Source organism: Drosophila tropicalis, unplaced genomic scaffold, assembly GCF_018151085.1.
Source record: "Drosophila tropicalis isolate 14030-0801.00 unplaced genomic scaffold, ASM1815108v1 contig_593, whole genome shotgun sequence".
In the NCBI taxonomy this organism is placed as follows: Eukaryota; Metazoa; Arthropoda; class Insecta; order Diptera; family Drosophilidae; genus Drosophila; species Drosophila tropicalis.
Window position 1 is genome coordinate 7325796 of NW_027173070.1, and position 22508 is coordinate 7348303.

The following is a 22508-nucleotide window of genomic DNA, read 5'->3' on the forward strand; positions in this document are numbered from 1 at the left end:
CATAAGTCACGATATTCTTTTTAGTCTTTTAGAAAAGTGTTTTCCAGTCTTTGGCTCTGGGATAAGTCCACTACGGTTCACTTGAAAAAGCGTTCGCTAAATTTATTGACATTTCCTTTGAAAATAATTTCAGGGTTTTGGAAATGAGAATTGTTTATAAAATGTTTTAAGTGTGAGATATTCCAAAGGCTTAATTATCGTGTTGTCTCAAATAATAATAATGTCTTCTTGTACTTCTAAATTCTATAGTCAATGTTAGCTACTAATTTCTTAGAATTAGAAACTTGGCCAAGGATAATGAAACCCAAATTGGCCAAAGCTCCCACTCTCTCTATTTCTCTCTGTTTCTCACAATTATATTGATCCATTTACGCCACATAAGAGGCAAGTAGAAATTGGCCTTAATATGGACGAGTGTGAGAATATATTTGCATATACATACACTTATGTGTTTTCATATATGTATGTATGTTTGTATGTAGCTACCAATCAGAAGAAGCTGGTAAATTTTAAAATACAAATCATAATCAAATAAGAGAAATCCTAACTGGAGGCATTTTCATATTTTATGGAAATTTTCATTGTATTTTTCTTCTGTCTTCTTTTTGTCTTCCACACACACACACACACACCTGAGCGACTTCAAGTGAAGAAACCAAGCCCCGTAGGGTTAAAATGTGTTGGGCCATTATTTAGATTTGGCAACACACGCAAACCAGACGAAACCAGACGCATACCCCAAGGGACGTATTACCCCCTTAAAAAACAAAAAGTGAAAAAAAGTAAGGTAAATATTCCACTGAACGCTGCGGCTTTTGCGGCCAGAAAAGGACTTCATCTTACACTTTAGCTACCGATGGCTTTAAGCTGGAAGAGCCCCGAAAAAATATTGAGTGAGTGAGTATTAAATTTCCTGGGAAAATTGCTTATGCCCTTGGCACATTAAGTGGGTCAGAGTTTGATTAAACTTTTACTACACACACACACAAACACACCGCCTACACATACATAGTTTACTTATTGCATCTAACGAAAAAAAAAGTAGGTAAATAAATAAATATATATTTATTACTCTTATCATATGGAGACAGCTGTCTCAGTGTGGGGTTGGCAGCTTTTCTCATTTTTTATCACACACAGCCACAAGAAACTTGAGCCAAAGATTTAACACTCGACAAGGAGAAAAGAAAACTATGTGTATAAGTAGGAGGGGAAAACTTGGCAAAATATTCAATAATAAGTAGCTTCAGGGTAGTGTAAAAAATATGGATGGTTGTTCTTTTTTTTTTTTTTGTTTTTGGCGAATTGCCAAGTCAAACCTGCAGGATATTCCGATCAATTTCTGTTTAGACCAAATCAGAAGAAACAAAAGTTAACTACAATGTACGTACATGGCTCGTTGTCGATGGTTTTGCTGTTCCTGTTGGCTGTTGGTAATTACCCTGGCCAAAGGCAAACCAAGAGGCACTTGTAAATGCCATTCAGAAGTCTTCTCGTTTTTTGTCGATTGGAGAAGGCAGGGCCAGACCAGAGCCAGTTTAGACGACAAAGTCATTCACTTATTGCCCATGTGACGACATGAGCTTACTGCTCGGCAACTGTAGAAGTCTTTGCAGCCTTCAAGGACAGGGTCTGGAGCAAGAAGTGCGGAGAGTAGTGAGAGTAAAGGCAGGAAGCCAGGCCTGGCATTTACACAGTTGGATGATTTAGATAAACAAGACATGAGCTGTCACGCCAAAAGGAAACACAGAAGAAGCACAAAAACTGAGATAGAAGACAAATTCCCAAACCAAAGACCCAAGACCCAAGACCTAAACCAAAAAACCAAAAGAGAAAAGAAAACCCCCCAAACCAAAGTAGAGCAAAACAAAGGAAAATAAAGATTAAGTATAAAATGCGATTGCATTTCAAGTGTACATACATATTATAGTAGATATGTATATATACATATATATGTATATATGGGACAGACTTTTGTCATGATTTAGTGCTTTTTCATTTAATAATATGGCAATTGAATTTTCATTGTTTTCTCTTTTTTTATGCTTTAGTCATCGTTTTATTTCTCTCTCTCAATATTCTTTTTGTTGTCTCCCTAATCAAATGAAAATGTTATTGAACCAGATATTTGATATTGTAGAAATTGTAAAAGTTTATTTAAATGACAATCATTTGTTGCAATTTGCAAAAACAAATTTGTTTATTAATCAACACAAATTGAATGTTCTTTAATAGCAAACAATTGCAAAACAAAAATTTTCATTTATTCTTGTTTGATTATTTACCTATCAGCAAAAGTTTGATAAATTATAGCTACTAGAAAAACGGTAACACTTTGTTTATCCCTAAATAACCCATTTGATCCCATGTATTAAGAACTTTTCTCTTAATGAAAAACGTTTTTACTTATACATATGTAATATGTTTGATTTTTAATCTTATTTCTATCATCCTTATCCGTTTAATCATCAAAGACAATCTTAACTATATCATTGGACCCCGAACTGAGGGAAAACTTGATATCGGATTGGCCAACATAAAGATAGATGGGCAATTCACGTTGGTTCTCTTTCTTGATAATTTGACGTTGTACAATATCGAAAATGCTGTTTGCCAGATTTTCAGTCATTTCGTTGCAATTTCTCAACTTTATATGTCTCAATTTTGGGCAACCAATAATTAAACGCAAAACGCCAGCGTCCTTAATCTTATTATAACGTATTGAAGAAAGTCCTTCAAGATTTTGAAGAGTTGAGAACTCTCGCAGAACAGCAGCAGTCATGGCCTGCCCGGCCGGATACACGAAAAGTTCCCGTAATCCACTTAAGTTTGCAATTCGTAAGAGTTGTCTTTCATTCATCTCAAATTCAATCTTTAAATGTTCCAATTGCTGAGATTTAGTAGCAACAATCTGATCAATAAGTTCATCTAGTAAATTAGAGGATCTTGCTGCATAATGAATTTTCCTAAGCTTGGGCAATTTTGCTATTTTCTGATATTGACTTTGTTCTGCAATATCAAAAATGAATGTTTCTAATGAATTTAGATATTCATAGATATCAGAAGGAACGTCACCAAAATTTCGAAGGTCTAGTTCCCTTAAGTTTGGTAAAGACTTGCAAATCTGGATTAAATTATTTGGAGACATTCCTTCACATGCAACAAGGGTCAGAGTCTCAATCGACTCTGGAAGTTCTAGATCAGCACTGAGGTCTGGATTTTTCACAAGTTTGAGACGATTCATATGCTTAATACGCTTCAATGTCGTTACATGAACTTTAGATATGGGGTGAAGACATCTGCTTCTATATGTATTATAACGCAAATCATAAAAAATGTAGAGCTTTTTTAAATTTCTTAAATTTTTCAAAGCTTCTAAGCTTTTATTATTGAGAGTGCAATGAACAAATGCCAGATCCTCTAAATTCTCGTTGTTGGCCAACATTTTGGATACATTTTCATGATATAGATTAGCTTGCTTCAGCTTTAAGGACTTTAGATTTGTGCAATTCGTTACGATATAATTTAAAAAGCGTTCAAATGGTAATTTTTGAGAACAATCGTCATACTCAATCCTTTGAATAGATCGTCCACATATGATGAAAAGATCACGTATATCCCATTCGGATAATGAAATTTTGAAATCTATCGACTTGTGTAAAGTTCTCGTATCTAGATCTCGAAAACGACTGCAGTATCGTAGGAAGTGCACTTGATCGTTTAACTGTAAATATTCCAGGATTTTGATCAGACACTCATCAGGGATTTTCATGAAATGCGACTGATCTATCTCTAAAGGGATAAAGGCATCTGGTTGACGCCAACTATGACTGGCCTCGATATAGATTCGATGTCCGTTCACATGGTGAATCCCAGTCTCCAGGACTTTAGCTGCATCGAGTGCATTAACAAAAAATACGCATCCGTCCTTTGAGGTATCCGAAACGGGTAACGGATTAACATGCAGCGATTTCACTTTTCCATATCCATTAAAATACATAAACAAGTCTTTCTCCATCAGCTGCAAATGACCAAAATGATACACCAAACCAAGAGTAACACTTCCTTGGACAGGAACTTACATACCTCTGCTAGCATAGAGTTGATATATAACTCATGAACTACCATATGGTCTTCTGTGTAGCACACGTCATTTTCGACATAATAATTCTGTCTGGCTGTATCGAGAGGTAAACGAAAATCAATGATCAAACTTGGCCAAAAATACTTACTATTGCACTCCCTTTTCTTTATTTTTATTTGAAAAGGTTTAAGCTTCCATTCTTCCATTTTGTTATGAACAATTTCTTTAATTTTTTTTAACAGTTAATGCACTTTTACTTCTTATTGCAGAAAGCTAGTGAGTAATTGTTTACATTCCAACTAGGGATGGGAGAATGGTATTAATATTTTGCCATAACCTTTTGTTCTTATCAACATTTAAACAAACTATGGATAAGCAACGTCCCAGATAACGACAATTTCGCATAAAGACATTTGAAACGGATAGGTGGAACGAAAAGGTGGAACAGATAAGGTAGAAAGCTCATATGTCTGCGAAATTTCTGACTGGTTTTAACAACCACAAAGGGGAAATCCCGAATATACATTATACGGCTGAGGGGAAACCCCAAATATACATTATACGGCTGTCCAGTGTCACCATTTCAGCATTGTAGATATGTATTCATGTCCATTCAATATACAGATATTCAGTTTTTTGAAAAATATTCTACTTTTCATATTTCTTTCACTCATTTTTTTTAGTTTTATACAAATTTCAATGCAAGTTATGTTATTTTCTTTTAATACCAATTAAAACTGAACATTTTAGATGGTAATATCCAGAGATTTCGCTTAACTGAACCACTTGTGTTCGTTAATTGAATGTCCACTGTAAATTCTTTCTTTTCATTTTGGACTATTTATGTTTCTTTTTTTTTTTTTTTTTTTGTTTGGCAAAGAATCCTTTACCGACTAGAAATAAAACAGAGTTTGAATGGAAAATTCCCCCTAATTTTCTGAAATTGTATTCCGACCTATTTCTGCGCACTTTAATGCAAGAGCACTTTCCAATAAGAAAGGTAATACATGGAAGCCTATGCCTTTATATTATATTCGATTTTAGCTGGAACAGATTATTTTATACATACATATGTAAACTTTTAAATTATAATGAGCTTTGTTTTTCTGTCGTGTTTATGGCTTTGTCTTTCTTTTTATATTATCTTTTAGAATTGTAATCCACAATTAGTTTTCAGCGTTGAAATCGTTTTAAGATATTACAATGTTAGAGTGGTAAGTAACTGAGCGATTTAAATAGTTTTAAACACGGTTTTCACTTTGAGTCTGTGAGCGTTGCCTGGAGCTTTGCTGGTTAATCCTGGTTAATCCTCCACAACGATCTTATACATATATAAAGACACGAAACATGTATGCAAAAAAAAAAAAAAAAAAACCTGAAAACACCATTCAACTTTTACTAAAAATATTCTCATCCGTGAAAAACGAGTTGCAACTTGTAAAAGCTCTAACGAAAAAGATAAAGTTATTTTATTCCTGCTACACTGAAAACGTTTTAACCAGAAACAAAAAAAAAGTTAACGGAGTGTTGAAAATAAAAAATAAAATATGAAAATTTAAAAAAATTCAATAACAAGTATAATGGAACTCGGTATTGGATCCTTATATGTATAAGTGAATCCTATCAACTTCAGAAATACACTTCAATGGCTAGTGGTAAAATTCATACTTTGTACTTTATTTGTTATTCCATTTTCTTTTTTGTGCTTTCAATCCTTTAGCTTTGTGGCTTCTGCCACCATGAGGACAACTGTCTTTCGATATATGCATGTGTCTTGTCTTCCTCTTGGCCCCCTCTTTTTCCATTCGTAGACAACATTGTGGCAAATGTCTGTAGGTCACCAACCAGTTTGAATGAGAAATCGGACCAAAAAGCATTTGAAATTTAAAATTCATAGAATTTGCATAAATTTACCCATATGAGAGTATATTAAATTACAAAGCAGATTGTCTTGGTTTTGTTTTGTGTGTATATTTCTAGACATTATTATAAATAGGTCCCTAGGAATCGAAAGAGAAACAGATTAGTAAATCTATTCCAGGCATTAATCAGTCCTTGGTTCAAAATTCTATCCTTTCTGTTGGCACTTTGTCCATTCTTAATTAAATTTAATAAATTTAAACTTAATTATTGTATATAATTGCGACACAACTTTGAAAAACAAATGTTTAGAACAAAATTTTGCCAAAAAACGCTGTACCTCAATTTTAATTTCATTCATTTCCCGCTCAAAGAGAAAGCTTGATTAGTCAGTCTTCCGTTTTGGCCAATAAACTGGCAAAGACTGACTAAAGCTAGCATCCTGATAATCCTGTGGATGTTGTCTGACTCCCTTTCTTTTTTGCTTTGTTAGTTTCTGCTTTTCATGGCAAATTTCCATGCATATACCAAGGAGTTTGCGTAGTGAATTCGAAAATAATGGGAACAGTGTGTGAGTGGAAACAAAAATTTATATTTGGTTCATCTCATGTTGGATTTTTGATTTATAATACTTGAGATTGTTCTGCAGAGGCTAATGCAGGCATAACATACATGTTACAACCCACAAAGTTAATCCCTAACGAAAGCGTCAAAGTCATACCCCTTATGAATTCCTACCGTTGTCCGACCATGGCCAGCTAAAAAAGGATTTGCTTCATGTTAAGCCTCATGTCAGCAAGCGTGAAAAGTCAACTCTTAAAAATGAAATATTGTTTAGCGGGTTGGTGGGCAAATTGCGGTATGCGGTTAGACCCCAAAGCCTCCCCAAGATCCAGCCCCATCTCTTGCATAGCCCCTTTAGTTTCACTCTCTGTGTGTGTGTGTCCAGTCGTGCGCAATTGTGCGATTAGCCTAATGAGGTGTGCAGTAGCTGGAGAAGCAAGAGAGCTGGTCCAGTACCACCAAACGCCAGCCTGATTGATGGTCGTGATTATTCAGTCCTGTCAGACCTATCCCTTAGCCAATGTTGTCCATTTCCCAAACCATTTTCTGTGTTGAATGTTATTATCTGTCTCATCCCAGGCACAAAAAATAACCCGAATTCGAAATGAATGCACAAAAAAAAATGAAATCAAAATACATTTTTGGCTTTGTGGCTGGCGGCAAGCTGCATGTGTAAAATTACCCAATTTGAAATGCATTTTCGTTGCATTAGGTGCTGTCAGACCAGGGGCGACAAATTTGCATATTATCCATCCCACCCATCCCAGACCAGCCCACCCATAAAAAAATACGGGTGGGACACCTGCCACACATATGTGCATAGCCACAGGGGGAGGTAGGATCAGAGGTGCAATGAAGCAGTGGGTCGCTCGACAAATGCTGCTGCACATTTAATGGCAAACGATGATGGGAGATGAAGGGAGAAAAAAATGAAGTCTCGGCAAATGCTCCAAGGGTTCCATTAGCCAAAGAAAAACGTTAGATATGAGCATGTTTTTAAGCCAAATGCACGTATGGCCTCCGTTAGTTACCTCCAAAGTAAAGTGGCTAAGTTGTTTTGATAGCCAAAAATGATTCCTTCCGTTAAGTGAAACCCCCAGCCAGCCAAGATCCATGCTAGGGACATGAGTCTGTATATATACCTCTTTATATTCCATTATATTACCTATACCACCATTGGAGCATATACACATGTATATAGAAGAGGGTCGTTTGGCAACTAAGAAAAAGTAACTTTTTAAGAAGAAAATTCTTCCTGTTCGTTGTGTTATTTAATATAGTCTACTTTTAGGTTGAAATTTTCAAATTATCTTTTTAATTTGCTTGATACGTTTCAACTTTTGTTACAGTCAGTAAAATTTATTGTCAGTTAATTTAATTCTTCTTTCATTGAGTTCCACCGAGGACTTCTGAACTGACATCCTGGTTTGGGATGCCAAAATTAACATTGTCACTCTTACCATAATGGAATTCGCTTTAGATGATCAATTAAAATGTTGTTTTTGTTGTAGTTTTAGTTACATTTTATTTGGTTTAATTGGGAAAAATTTTAGCGTATCATTTTGCAAACAGACTGACAATAAATGACAATCAATTTGATGTAATAATTGCTTGTCTGATTTACATTCTTTAGTTTCCAATGAGATTTTGTATAGTTGGGGTACAATGAAATTGTTTTCTAATTATTAAAATGTGCTACAACTAATAAGAAGAGATTAGTATAAATTTTAGCAACCTTACTTAGAGATACACACTTAATTTTAGTTTAGTTATGACTCTTTTTGTGACCTTGTTGGAGCAGAATCTCTAAAAGAATATTTTTCTTAGAAATTTTAAATGGAAATCTACAGAAGAATTGGAGTTTGAGTGACTTAAATATATGGAAAACAAATTGAACCTTGGCCAATATTTCTAGACCTGAATTGTTCCTTGCCTTGAAAGCTAGTTAAAGTTAATAAATTTAATGTAAGGTTAATAAAGCAATTACAATTTTATGTTACTGAGATATTAGTTATTGCATCGGGCAAAGTTAGTCACTCTCTTTCTCATTGTAGCCATATAGCCAAAGTTCCTTAGTAGTGCCCGATCCTTCTTTTAATCCTTAGAACTAAGGTTTTAAAGCATTTAAATCATTTCAAAAAGCATTGAATATTACCAAATTACTCTTAGAATATCGTTAAAATTCAAAATTTATTTTTATTTTTAATTTTTAAATCAAAAAATTCCGTTCTTCAAGTACTTCCTTGTCATAAATTGTTAATTCTCCTTTAAATATTATTTTACCTATATATATTTTTTTTTGTTTTTGATGTGGATATCAAATCCTTTGTTTTCAAACTTAAACTTCAATGTCAACAACTCAGACTGAGAAACTTCACGGAATGCTCTGAAATGGGTCATGGTTGGCGGAAATGAAGACGTAAAAATAACATCATTTTTTAACTTTTTTCTTGACTTATTGATATAACAATTCGTTGCAGAAAATATGTTCTTTTTGTTATGCACACTCAAAATATTGTCTGTATGCTTATTTACAAGAAATCTAGTTAAGTAATTGATAATGCTTACCAGTGATGAAATGTGAGTACATATTTTGGAATGTTGGGGCATTATATAAATTACTCTTAATATTGACTATTTTGCCTTGCAAAATGCATTTTCTATTGCAGGAGATAAAAGTGAGGAGAATGTGCGAATACGTGCTCCATAATCAAGCCACCTTTCTTCATGGGAGAAAAACATCATAAAATATGAATACAAAACACTTTCCACATACATAAAACACAAGAGCAAAAGCAAGAGAATGGTGATGATGACGATAATGATGATAACGAAGAAGAAGAAGTTTTAATTGCTTTTCCGCATGCAACTTGTTGTGAGAGTCTTCGATTAAATTGTCATGGTAGTTTCCTTACCCAAGAGCAAATCCACATCCTTTTCTCCATCGTCTTCCTCCTCCTTCATGATTTCAACCGCACCCTCGACGCATTGCATCCTAATACACACACACACACACACATAGCCACGTGCACTTTACTATAGTATTTATGTGGCAAGTTTTTGAGATTATTTGATGAATATACAACATCCTAGTCTATAAAGAAAGACATGTGACAGGAGACTGACTCTAGCAACTGGAATGCTATAAAGTTGACAATCCTTAGAAGCTGTCACTATTCTACACCCCCCACCACCGACCAGCGACCCAAACCAAACCCCCCATCCCGTTCGCATCGCACTATATGCAGCATAACAAACAAGTATAAAATATTTATACCTTAATCAGTAGAAACTTGCTGCCTAGAGGCTGCTGATGGAGGCCGCAAAAACTTCATTGTCAGAACTTTGACTGAACTTTGTTAGCCAAAAATTTGATGTTAATTACTTGTCGGTCTTGTTGTTGTTGGGAGTGTGGGTGTGTGTGTGGGTGGGCAAAACAAAAAGGACACAAAAACTAATATAACAAACTAACACAACTCATTTTGGGGTTTTGCACAAAAAAAAAAAAAAACAACACAAAATAATAATACTACTTGAAACATCTTCTTTAATAACATAATTTTTCATTCAGTTTTATCTGCGATCTACCTTTAGGGATTGAGATAAGGACCAAGGATAGCCATGCTATTGGCTGCTCGTTAACACACACATACACAAGCACACACACTCACACACAATCCATAAAGAATTGAATCTAGTTCTGCTCTTGACATTTACGTAGCTGATAAGGCATGGCAAGTCAGTAGGATTCTTATCCTAACCAGAAGGAAGGATGCAACTGCCAGAAGGCAGGGGTGAATGAAACATGTCGTAATCATTTGCGCCAGTTGTCTTAGCGTTGAAAGATGGCCAAAGCAAAGGATGCAAGCAACATCTTTATTCTCACTCTTATCCGTTAGGCTACAAAAACACCCGCAACCACAAACACATACATTATAGTACAACAAAAAAAAAACTAAATGGATGAATTGTGACTGTATTGTTGTTGTTGTTGCTATTGTTGTGGGGAGGTGGTGTTGGTCGGTTGGGAGGATGTGTGGTAAATGCACGTGCAAAACATCAAGCTATGCAATTTCGCAAATTGTCTTGAAAATGTTAGAATGCTGCTGCATTTCATTCCGGACTTTTATCCCTCCTCCGTGTATAGAACCTTGGGACGGGGAGGATTTTAGAAGAAAATTATGACAGTGCTAGTCGAGTTTGAGGTTGATGCATCTACGGCTATGCATGGCTGGGAATTCGGTTTTCGTTCAATGTGCAGGTCAGCAATAAAAGTTTCCTTTTTTTGGCCAAAAAGCACAGAGAAACACACAAACTTAAAGAGCTTCAAGACAATACAAAAAGCAATTTGCTGGGCCAAATGCGCTTATTGGCATATACACCACACAAAAATATACATATACAGACACATACATACATACAATGCTTTTCATATATCTACAAGGACGGACTTTGGGGTAGTTGAAAGGAGCTGAACTCACTTTCAACAGAGCTAAAAAAAAGTGGACCAATTTATGGAAATATTTGATCATTACTTTGCAGAAATGAAAAGGTCCTGAGAACTTTTCAACGATTTGATTTTAGTAGAGTCCCAGAATTCAAAGTGAATTCGAATTGTCTCTTAAATTATTAGTTTTAAAGTAATTATAACATTTTTTTGACATTTTAATTGTGAAACATTTCAAAAAGGCAAACAATTTGGCTAAGTTTTTGATTTTTGATAACTAAAATAAATACTGAATGAAATATTTTTAAAATTTAAACACATATTTACTAAAACTGAAACAATGATACATGAATTTTTCAAAAAGGAATGTTAAATAATAGATAAATTACATTCATTATTGTAAAGCGACAAAAATTCTTTTTATTTTTCTTTACTTGATTCCGCTCCTGACTTATAAATACAAGGCAAAAGCATCAAAGAGCCTACCGGAAAAAGGCTTCGTTCTTCTCTGTAGCGAACAATCAACCAACTCAACTAACTTGGTTAATTGCATTAAGGCCAAAAGGAAACTTATGTATGTATGTATATGTAGATGTAAATGTACTTATGTATGTATTATATTACCAAGAGCATTTCATTTCGGACACAGCTGTTCGTTTTCATAGTTACAAGAAGTTTATTCGTCAGCTGCAAGACCAAAATTGGCCATAGGCAAGAGGAACAAGAAGCACAAGAAGCAGAAGTGAAAGTAGTAAGTAGTAGTACTCACAAAAGTTTTTTAAAGGCAATGGTCGTTATTGTTGTTATTATTGAAAGGAAAGCATCTGTCGATAGAGTTTAATAATTAACTATTACGATATGCATTAAAACTTTAATGTGGCCTCTAATTTAATTCGTGTTCTTTCATAGCTTATGCTAATTAAATGAAGCCAATATAATCAAATTGAATTGTTTAATAAACATAATGCAATTAATTTTTGAAATAAAGTTGAATACTTTAATTTTAATGGAGACTCAACATTGGCAATTCTAGAATGAAATTTTTCGTTGGTCATTTGGGAGTAAAAATTGCAAGGGGATGTTCGATAGTCCTTATGACCTAGAACATAGAAGTTATTAAGGACAAATCAGTAATATTAAGTGTCCGACCTTAGTCCAATTATTTTCTAATTATAAGTTAGTTATAAGAAAGATTCTAGTCCTAGTTTGAAATGGGAAAGTTTCAACCTTTTATAAAATATTATCAAAAAAAGAAAAAGAATTGATAAATTTTCTATTACCGTCCACCACTTAAGTGACTTCTGCAATCTTCGGCCACTTGTGGGCAAGTTCTTTTACCGGAAACAGTCAGCCAAAAGCTAACAATATGAGGTCCCAGGGGTAGTAAATGCTTAATACACATAACAAATGATTACTTTTAAACCTGCCCTCTCCTTATGAAAAGGAAAAGTAATTGTATTTCTATTATGCAAGCCTCATGGTCACCAGGAAATGGAAAAGTAATTGTATTATGCATAATTAAAAAATAAATAGTTCATGACTTGACATCTTTTTGAACCCTGCTCCCTAAAAGACAAAAAAAAAAAAGGGGATAAGTGCAAATGTTTTATTTGATTTATATGTAGTAAGGGTTAGAATACATAAAAAGACACAAAGTAGATTACATTTTAAGACCTTTGGGATATAGTTCTCGTGTATGCCAGAGTTTTGGTTTATTTTCCAATTCAAAAGCTCTATGTTTGATTTCAGCGATTTGTGTGGATGATCTCTTCCAGGAAAGTAACTCGGTTAGAGGCTTCAATATGAGAAAATAGAAAATCTCTGCCAATGAAATGACACTGAAACCCATGAAAAGTCCCATTACGCCGCCAATATTAGCTGAAAGAAAAATAAATTAAACTCTTTCATGTTTCAAAAACTGCCAAATACTTACACAAAAATTCAGTAAGACCTATGTAAACATTTTTCATGTTGCCATAGTAGACACTTTCTCGATAATAGACATTCATCACTGCAATATTGTCCCTTAGATAAACCTTACTCATATTGCCCACCAGAGGATTGGCCATTTTGAAATTCCGACTGGCCAAGGGAAAGGGAAAACTACTAGCCATATATGTGAGATCAAAACAACTGGGCAAACATAGTTTTCGACACTTGGCCCAATTGGGACGCATCGCGGAGCGTTGAGCTTGTTTCACACAAAATGTATCCCTCATCAAGCAGATGCTGGCATTCTCATAGATCTTTGGATAATCAAAGGGCAGACAAGAGCAGGATTCAAAGAGATACATGGCCAAACATTCGTTCTCACAATTACGACGTGTATAAATTTCATAGAAGAGCAAAATCTGTTCATTCCTGAAAACACATTGACGACGATCCCGAGAAATTGATCTTATAGCTGAGACTGCTTCACCACGACTAACTTCTATGCGATAATTGGTCTCATGTCCAATGGCAGTTATCAGACCAGCTTCCTTAACACTAGGCACCTCTATGGGATTATGGAAAAAGACCTGCAGATGAAAAGTCTTTAATGAAAACCACCAAAGATCCTTTTATATATAGATGTTTACCTTAAAGCCTGGTCCATTTGTCGAGGAACAGTAATACTCATTCAATTGGGCATCCATAACTACAGTGAAACCCAGTGAAATGCCAGGTCCTAGTAAAATATTTTAATTCAATTTATCATAGATTACAAGAATTTCATATTATTTACCGATTGCTGCACGAGGATAATACTTTTCGGGTAAGACATTTGGATAGCCTGTTTCTGGATTCCATTGGACGGGCACAAAACCAATCCGATTTGTTAAATTTCGAGTGCTCTTTAGACTATATATAAAACTTGATAGTTTAAGATGTATTTCCGTACTGATTTTTACTCACTGTGTTTTATAAAGAAATTCTGGTGGTAGAAAATTGAAAACACAACATAAACCCTCATCGGTTATAATGGAACGAAACAAATCCATGCAATCATATTGTATGGAACTAAATCGACAATATAGTAACATTTGCTCACAAGGCTGTGAGTTTGCGGCAACAAATTCGGAAATTTGTAATGTATTATTTCTCAAGTTACTCGCAAAAGGAGATGAATCATCTTCAAATTCATCTGATTCCTCATTGCAGAGGAGTTTTAGTAAGGCACCTTCCTTGGAATCTCTATAAAGAAAATTCTTAAGTGGAAGACTATAGATGAGAACCTTGTTAGGACTTACTGTTGATATATATCCACTTTACTGCGCAGTACTTGATTCATATTACAAATAGTTATGGCTGGAAATGGTACTTTCAAAATGGATGTGGCATGAGGACTAATGCCAATGATAACTGGTGTACTCTCCCATTTGATGTAGATATTGGTAATCAATTGGCAAGTCATCACAAAGGCAGCCACAAAGGAACAGAGAAAGAATAATCTGAAAAATCGTAAGATAATGCCATATATCGCCACTGTCTTTGATGAAATCTTCTCGCTTCTTGCCTCTCCCAATTGCTTAATTTGGCATCTCCCACAAATTTCAAACCATGTAGGCCAGTTTCTTTTAAAAATATAACCAGACTCTTTTTAAAACTTCTATAAAGAAATTGATGTGTGGATAATTGTTTTTTAGACTCAGCCATGTTGAAGTCTTAACAAGAAACTGTTTAAAACTAAAGTCACATATCATTAACTCGATACTCTAACCATGTTTGAATACAATTTAGTTAATTACATTTTCAGTTTAATTACTTGCTTGTAAGACTTTATTTAAGGAGGCGTTAGAACTTGGTTTGGATATACATATGTATATAGTTAGAGAGATAAGGTGAACAAGTCGGATGTTTATTTCCATTTCCATTGCTGAAGCATATAGAGAGCTTTAAAGCTTTGACCCATTGTGCTGCCGGCAAAAAAGAAAAAAAAACAGAAAAAGCTTGCCACCGCACGTGATGACCGACAAGTAGTCACTTAGCCCTCCAAACATTTAGTTAATTTCCCGACACGAACACGATCAGAAGTATGAAAATACGTGGTAATCCTCTACCAAGACGTCTCATTGATGTCTTGTGTTTTCTTTTAATTGGAATATTTCTGCCGATTGTATTTGTCTTTGAGATTTGTGTGGTTTTGCCGGCATTCCATGAGGCTGGTGGCTTTTGGCATACATTCACATTTCTGATGGCCATGTTTTTGGTATTCAATATAAAGGGCAACATGATTGCCTGTATGATGATTGACACCAGTGTCGATGGTGAGTCAAAGTCTCCACCCCTTCCATAAGTGAGTGAGTTAAAGTACATGTCTTGTTTTTGCAGTTAACCAACCGGTTGATCCAAAGTGGCAACGTTACTGCTCCATTTGTGAACGTTTGGCTCCGCCTAGATCTTGGCATTGCAAAATCTGCAAATGTTGTATACTGAAACGTGATCATCATTGCCTTTATACTGGCTGTTGCATCGGTTATCTGAATCATCGTTACTTTATGTGCTTTATCTTCTATTTGTTTGTGGGTGCAACTTATGCTTTGGTCTATAATTCCATTTACATGTGGATTCTACAATATCATGTTTATGGAACTTGGTTGACCCTGTTGAAACTAATTTGTCCCATGTTGATGTTTGTCACTGGTAACCTCTGGACAAATATGTTCCTACTGTTCTATAGTCTCAATATATTGGCCTTACTTTATGGTATACTCCTATTAGGCTATCATGTACCCATTGTCCTTAGTGGCCAAGTTTCAGCTCATCGCAAATCCAGAGAATATGACAATGGTTGGCTTATGAATTTGAAAACTGTTTTTGGCAAACGTTGGCGTTTGGCTTGGCTATCGCCTTTGATTCGTAGTGATTTACCCGACAATGGCTGCAATTGGATAACAAAGTCTGACTAGAATGTAATGAATAAGACTGACTCACTTAAATTAAGTTATATTCTAGACCGCCATAGATGAGAATGGTTAATTGAATTGGCTGCCACTCCAAATACAAATTATATTTTACGCGTATGGTGGTGAAATTATAACCAATTCCTCCTTGATGTATGGAGATTAACATCTTCTCACAATCCAATTCCACTTGACTCTCATCAAAGACCAAAATCAATGTAATTTTAAAGTTTAATCTATCCTGTAGGAAGAAAACAAAAAGTTCAAAAACGATTTTAGATTAAGCATCATGTAAATAAACAAGAAAAACATACCTCTTGTATGTAGATAATATCGTAAATATGTTGTGAATTGCTTGTTATATTTTCTCTAATTTCTGTCTCATAAATGGGCACCGATTTGGCCCGCATGTAACCAAATTGCATGGAATAGCCAAATATCAAATAAATTAAATCTGGACAACTAAGAAAGTAAATGATGATGCTGACTCTCATGCCGCCGAAGGAAAACTACTCTTATCACCAAAGAAATGAAATGAAATAATGATGAAAAAATGATTGATTTGAAGAACAAACAATACAAACCCAATCATCACCCATTAAAATGATAAGAACAATTTTGCAATTTAGATAAAAAATTAGAGTAAATGGAAAAAAAGACATTTAACTTTTCGTTTATTCAGCCAAATTGACTTTGCGTATAACCGATTTGGTTTCAGAGTTACGGAATACCTTATGATAACTGCTTAATTTACCCAAAGAGGATATGAATTTCTGATCGTGGGTAATGATTATTAGCATAAAATTGGCTTGCGATTCCCGTTCATCGACAATGCGATTGAGAGCAGTGCAAAGGGATGCGATATTATCGCGATCCAAATTGGTTGTTGGCTCATCAAGAGCCAAGACAGCACAATTACTACTAAATGTCTCCGCAAGAGCCATGCGTATGATGAGGGAGGCCAAAACACGTTGACCCGCACTGCAACGTCCACGCATTTCGATCTCATTATTATTTTTCGATTGAATCACACGATAATTGTAGCTCTTCCGACGATCGGCCAGTGTATCCTTGTTTTTGCCATCCTCTATACCCTTACTCTTATCATCTTCGGTCTTGACCTCGATATAGTCAATATCGTTGCCACGATAGACCAAACGCCAATATTCACGTATCAATCGATTGATGTTCTCCATCTTCTCCGAATGAAACTGTATCAGGGCCCATTCCAGCGCCAGACGATGTTGACCCAAGTCTTCAATGCTGCGACGCGTCACATGCAACTCGAAATTGGCTTTGCGATAATTTTTCAGTGACTCTTTATATTTCGGTTCATTGATTTCCCGCTGCAATTTCTGCACTTGACTATTAATCTCGCCCAGCTGGCCAAGAAGTTCTCCCTTGCGTACAGTGGCTGCATCTCGCTGTTTGGTTAGCTCCTGTTTCTCTTTACTGACACCACCGAAATCTAAATTACCCAATTGTCGGGTAAGTTCTTTACAATTTTCACTCAGCTTGACTTCCTTTTCTTGCAATTGCTTCAGCTCACGATTATCCCTCAGATCTCGTTCGACAGTCTGCTGATTTGAGCATTTCGTTTTGATTGCTTCCAATTCCTTACTCTTGCCTTTGATTTCGGAATCCTAAAAGCAAATATATTAGATGTTTTCAAGGGGAAAATTTACTGAAGTCTGAAGCTCACTAGTTTGGTTAGATTTTCTTTCATGGCATTGATGGAGCTATCATGTTTCTTAATCTCGTTTGCAATATCCATTTTGGCATAATCCAAAGCCTCGGTATTTAATCTAGTTTAATCGAATTAATTAGTTTTGTTACCAATTGTAAGCAAAATTCAAGCTACCTTTGTATGTCCTGATCAGCACTTTTGTATGAATTGAGTTTGCTAGTCAACTGATTTAATTTGACTCGATCTTGCTCCTTTAAGCGGTTTTTCTCTTGAATGGAAGAGACAAGTTTCTGCTTCAAAGGTTGAATTTTAGACTTCAGTTCACTGATTTCTGTAGTAATGGCAACAAGTTGGCGTGTAAGCTCATCCAGCCGATCCTTTAGTTGAGGCAAACTTTGGACTCCCTCTTGCAATTTGATTTGCTTGTCCTTAAGACTAACCAACGAAAAAGAGTTATATAATACATGATTAAATAGATTTTGATTACAGAACTTACGTATTTTTAACCTCTCGCAAACGATTCAAAGCCTCCATTTGTTGTTCAAAATTATGTTGACTGGACTCTAAAGTCTTGCGTTCAGCGTCCAGCTCTTTGGATACCTCTGATTTCTCATTTTGCAATGCGTCCATTGAGACGCTGGAATCATAGTTATCGGGTAATTTGCTTTTAGCTTGTTCCAGCTCTCTTTTAACCCGAACAGACTCTTTGAGTGCTTCATCTAGGAGCGACATATCGCCTAACATGGAATTGGCCAATTCCATGTTCTGTGTTGGCTCTGCAATGAGAGCCATCAGTGTTTCATATTCACTGACAGAATCACCTAGCAATTCTTCGATTTTATGTAATTCTTCTTTCTTTTCTGGAATGGTTTTCTTTAATTCTGCTACTTTCATTATGCTAGGCCTGATTTGCAACAGGTTTTCATATTTTAACTGCTCGGTTTTTAAGGCCTTAGAGGCTCTTTCAATGTTATCTGGCAGCTTTTGAATTTCATCTGTCAACTCGTAACTCAAATCGGAAGCCTAAACATAAGAAATTTTAATTATGATCAATTAAAGTCTTTAAATTAATCTTAACCAACCTCATCGCCCGACATGTTATGATGGCACAAAGGACAGCAAGGCTCCTCATCGATTTTCTGTATATATCTAAAAACAATACAACAAAGAATAAGTGTAATTCTAGAGGAAATCGATTCATTCTATTTACTTTTTGTACATGGCCTCGGCGGATGTTAAAGCACCATGTTCGAATTGTAATTTGGATATGTTTGCTTTGCTACGCTCTAGCAGCTCCTCGTATGGAGTGGAATGACATTTTTGATAAATCAGTTCTTCTGCCTCCTTCAACTCCTTTTCCATGCGTGATATATCGCCCATAATATTCTTGCGTTTAATTCCACAAGACTGTTCTTTTAGTTTTTGGGCATTGGCCTTCTCATTGAGATCCCGTATCTCTCGGCGCAGTGTGTCATACGAATTCTGCAGGGAGCGACGATAATTGTTTGTAATTGGCTCCTTGAAAAATTTACTGAAATTTTCGCTATGACGATTGCGAACACGTTGAATCTCTTGAGTTTTCTTTTCCAAATCTTTTTCTTTAAGGTTTATTTCAGCCATCAGCTTGGACATGGAACTGAGAAATGTTAATTGTTTGTCCAACTTCTTGAAACGTTCTTGTTTCTCTGCAATGCTAGTCTTTTTATCGGCTATAACCTGACGACAGGCTTCCTGGTTGAAATTCCGGGATGTGCGCTCGTATACTTCATCTGCTTCGGTTATTTGCTTCTCCAATAGTTTCAATTGATGCATTGAGGTCTCAATCTGTTTGATTTTTACTTCTAGGGAACCACTTTCCTTTTCACTCAACACCTTCTGTTTCTCCTGTGCAGTGATTTGTTGTTCCGATTTGCTGAGCTCAATGCGAAGTTCGTCAATTTTCAATTGCCTGCCTTGATCCGCCTTGTCGTTGCGATCACTCTCCTCGGCTATTTCACACTGTTTGCCTAGCAGAACTCCCTCAATATCCTCGAGAAGTTCGCTCAATTTTTCTGGTTGTTTGCTTATATCCCCTTCGATGGGTATAAGCAATTGTTGGCTTAGATCTTTGAGACGTTTCACCAACTCTGCCTTGCAGGTTTGCTCGCTTTGTTGTTGCTGTTGGGCTAGCAAACGTTTCTTTTCCTGATTGGTCAGGGCTTTTTGCAACTCTCCTTCGGATTTTGTTAGCTTTGATAGTTGCTCTTCAAAATCTGTTCTTTGATATTTAATTTCCGACATTCGCTGATCAAAGTTACGTATTTCTAGATCCAACTCCACTAGGGAACCCTCGAAAAGTGTTTTGATCTTTTTTGAAATTGTATTAATTTGTTCTTTGCAGTTTTTGTGCCTGAAAATAAAATAACAATAAGGTTACAATAAGAATTAATGTCCAATTAATTTTAACTGGCTTGATTGAACGCACTTGGTCTCCACTTCGACTTGTTGAGCCTGATATTTGCCGACCTCATACTCGATTTTACGTATTTCTAAGAGTCGGTCATCAACAGGTTTCATATCATCCTCGCATTTTTGGCACTGAGTCTTTATGTCTTCACATTTCTCTTCAGCTTTTTGCAGATTTAAGCTTTTGGCCTCCATTTCCTGTTTCAGATAGGCAATATGCTTCATTCCAGCCTCTGGAATAGGTTTACAATTAAATTACTTAATCCTTATTACCCACAAAATCTTACCCATCACTTTAAGTGCATCTTTGGCTTCCTTGCGCATTTTGATAATCTTATCCAAAGCTTTGTTGTATTCGGTTATTCCGAAAATAGCATCGAATTTCTCTTTTAATTTCTTGGCCTCATCTAGTGGCCAACTAGAATCCTCTTGATGGCATAATAAGACATTATTTATAATAGGCTCGGATACACCCATAAAATCGGATATGGTCACATTAATATCCACAGTGCGCCCACTCAAGGAATCTAGATTACTACTACTGCTGGCCCCCGGGGCACCGGAGAGAAAATTAACAGTAGAGTCCATTTTAGAAAATGAAGCTTTACCATTTTTGTGGGCCACCTTCATGCTACGAGAAACGGAGATTTGAGCACCGCGCTTATCGCGCACTTGAACCTTTACCTGTCCCAATGTCTCATTTAGACCAAATATTTTGGGGTCATGAACGAAGTTCTTGCCCTTGTCACTTCCTGGTGGAAACTCACCGGTTAGGGCATGTTTTAGGCATTCTATTATAGTGGTCTTGCCGCAACCATTTTCGCCCAAAATTAAAGTAACCGGAGATGAAAATGTTATTTCCTATAAAAAATATGCATTTATTATGAACCTTCAGTGAAAATTTGGTGGACAAGCTCACTTGTCGATCTTCCGCATTGGATCCAAAACTACGGATGCCTTGAATGGATAGTTTTTCTATTGACGACATATCAACGAGACATTCAATGCTTTGGCCAAATCCAAATAATTTCACAAACTTAAGAAAAACGCAATTTTTGCCGGGCTGAACCAGGGCTCCAACTCAATCGCTAGACAATCGACTAGAATCAAAACAAACCGATAGTTTTCCTCCATCTGGCAGCACTAGTAAAAATTCACATCTGGCATCTCTCGTGGAAATTCCTCAGCTGGAGCTCTTATTTAACTTTGAGATCAGGAAATTGTGAATGGAAAAATGTTTCGAAGGCAAGTTGCAAGTCTCTCACGCCTGCAGAACCTGCAGATGTCCACCAATGCGGCACCGGCACCGACATCAACAGCAGCATCATCCAGCGAAGCAATCAATGAATTTCGCACTGCAGTAACCAATCCTGGCGAGCATTCGGCACTGCATGTGGCCAAATTCTATACCATACCAGTGGAGCAAAAGAAGAAAATCTTTGGTGGAGGTGGACTTCCCAAGCAGTATGAGCAACAGATAAAAACCTTTAACGAAGCATGCCTCATGGTCCGGTCGCCGGCTTTGGAGCTGTTGCACTACATCCAGAATGCCGACCTAAGCAAGCCGGCTGTGCGCTATGTTGTGTATGGCGCCAATGGAGTAGGCAAGACACTTACCATGGCACATGTGTTGCATTATGGATCACTGAACGATTTCATGCTTGTCCATGTGCCTTGGGTTCCCAATTGGATGAAGAGGCCGAAGGAGGCAGCCAATTCATCCACCCAAGAGGGATTCATAGACTTGCCGTTTGATGCTGCTGCCTGGTTGGTGCATTTCAAGACACAGAATTTGAAGCTGCTGCAACAATTGGATCTGAAGACAAGCAAGGAATATGTCTGGAGTAAGCGAGAGAGTACACCGGCTGGCTCTACCCTACTGGAATTGGTGGAGCATGGCATTGCCCGCATAAAGTATGCCTCAGAGACAACAGCAGCCTTGATTTCCGAAATCAAGCAACTATCGAATGCCGGTATATGCAAGACGATGGTGATAATTGATGGCTTCAATGCATTCTTTCATCCCGAAACTCGCATTTTCTCGGATAATAAACAGAGGGTGACCCCCGACCGTATTACTCTGACCCAGCCTTTCCTCGACATCACCTCTTATGACTGGACAAACGGCATTTGCATATTGTCCGTTGATAAAATAGCCATGACCGAAGGTTATATGGCATCCCATATGCCCAGATATTTGCTCGGCAAGGAGGGTTTCGAGCATTTGGATCCTTTTATTCCTGTACATGTGGACAATTACACGGACAAGGAGTTTTATAATTATATAAGTTACTATTTGGATCGCCGTTGGATTAGCAAAACACCGCCAGGCTTCGAGGAGCAATTAAAATTTATGAGCAATAAGAATCCCTATGAGTTGATGCAGCTGGTCAAGGGCTTGTAGAGCGAAATGATTATATATATATGTATATTATTAGTTGAAATAAATCGAAAATTGATTTTTGTTAAAAAAAGCACTGAATGTTGTGACTTTTATCAAATTATCCATCGGAGGAATGTTATGGTTATATTCTTATG

The 22508-nt window shown here is 36.3% G+C and overlaps 4 protein-coding genes across 4 annotated transcripts; 2 read left to right on the plus strand and 2 right to left on the minus strand.

Moving 5' to 3' along the window:
* Nucleotides 1–12615: 12615 nt before the first annotated feature.
* ppk12 (pickpocket 12) lies at nucleotides 12616–14591 on the minus strand. Its single transcript, XM_068291700.1, has 7 exons — nucleotides 14452–14591; nucleotides 14186–14386; nucleotides 13851–14129; nucleotides 13681–13796; nucleotides 13535–13623; nucleotides 12889–13474; nucleotides 12616–12833 (listed from the first exon to the last, which is right to left on the minus strand). The coding sequence occupies exons 1-7, from the start codon at nucleotides 14589–14591 to the stop codon at nucleotides 12616–12618; spliced, it is 1629 nt and encodes a 542-aa protein (XP_068147801.1).
* A 308-nt stretch (nucleotides 14592–14899) lies between these two features.
* Nucleotides 14900–16178, plus strand: LOC137576745 (probable palmitoyltransferase ZDHHC24). Its single transcript, XM_068290010.1, has 2 exons — nucleotides 14900–15202; nucleotides 15267–16178. Exons 1-2 carry the CDS (start codon nucleotides 14971–14973, stop codon nucleotides 15842–15844), a joined length of 810 nt encoding a protein of 269 aa, XP_068146111.1. The 5' UTR covers nucleotides 14900–14970; the 3' UTR covers nucleotides 15845–16178.
* A 284-nt stretch (nucleotides 16179–16462) lies between these two features.
* rad50 (DNA repair protein rad50) lies at nucleotides 16463–21117 on the minus strand. The gene is made up of 9 exons (XM_068289578.1): nucleotides 20890–21117; nucleotides 20258–20831; nucleotides 19990–20203; nucleotides 18736–19914; nucleotides 18608–18674; nucleotides 18022–18548; nucleotides 17700–17960; nucleotides 17541–17643; nucleotides 16463–17481 (listed from the first exon to the last, which is right to left on the minus strand). Exons 1-9 carry the CDS (start codon nucleotides 20956–20958, stop codon nucleotides 16513–16515), a joined length of 3963 nt encoding a protein of 1320 aa, XP_068145679.1. The 5' UTR covers nucleotides 20959–21117; the 3' UTR covers nucleotides 16463–16512.
* Nucleotides 21111–22444, plus strand: mRpS29 (mitochondrial ribosomal protein S29). Its single transcript, XM_068289579.1, has one exon. It carries the CDS (start codon nucleotides 21205–21207, stop codon nucleotides 22372–22374), a length of 1170 nt encoding a protein of 389 aa, XP_068145680.1. The 5' UTR covers nucleotides 21111–21204; the 3' UTR covers nucleotides 22375–22444.
* The last annotated feature ends 64 nt before the right edge of the window (nucleotides 22445–22508 follow it).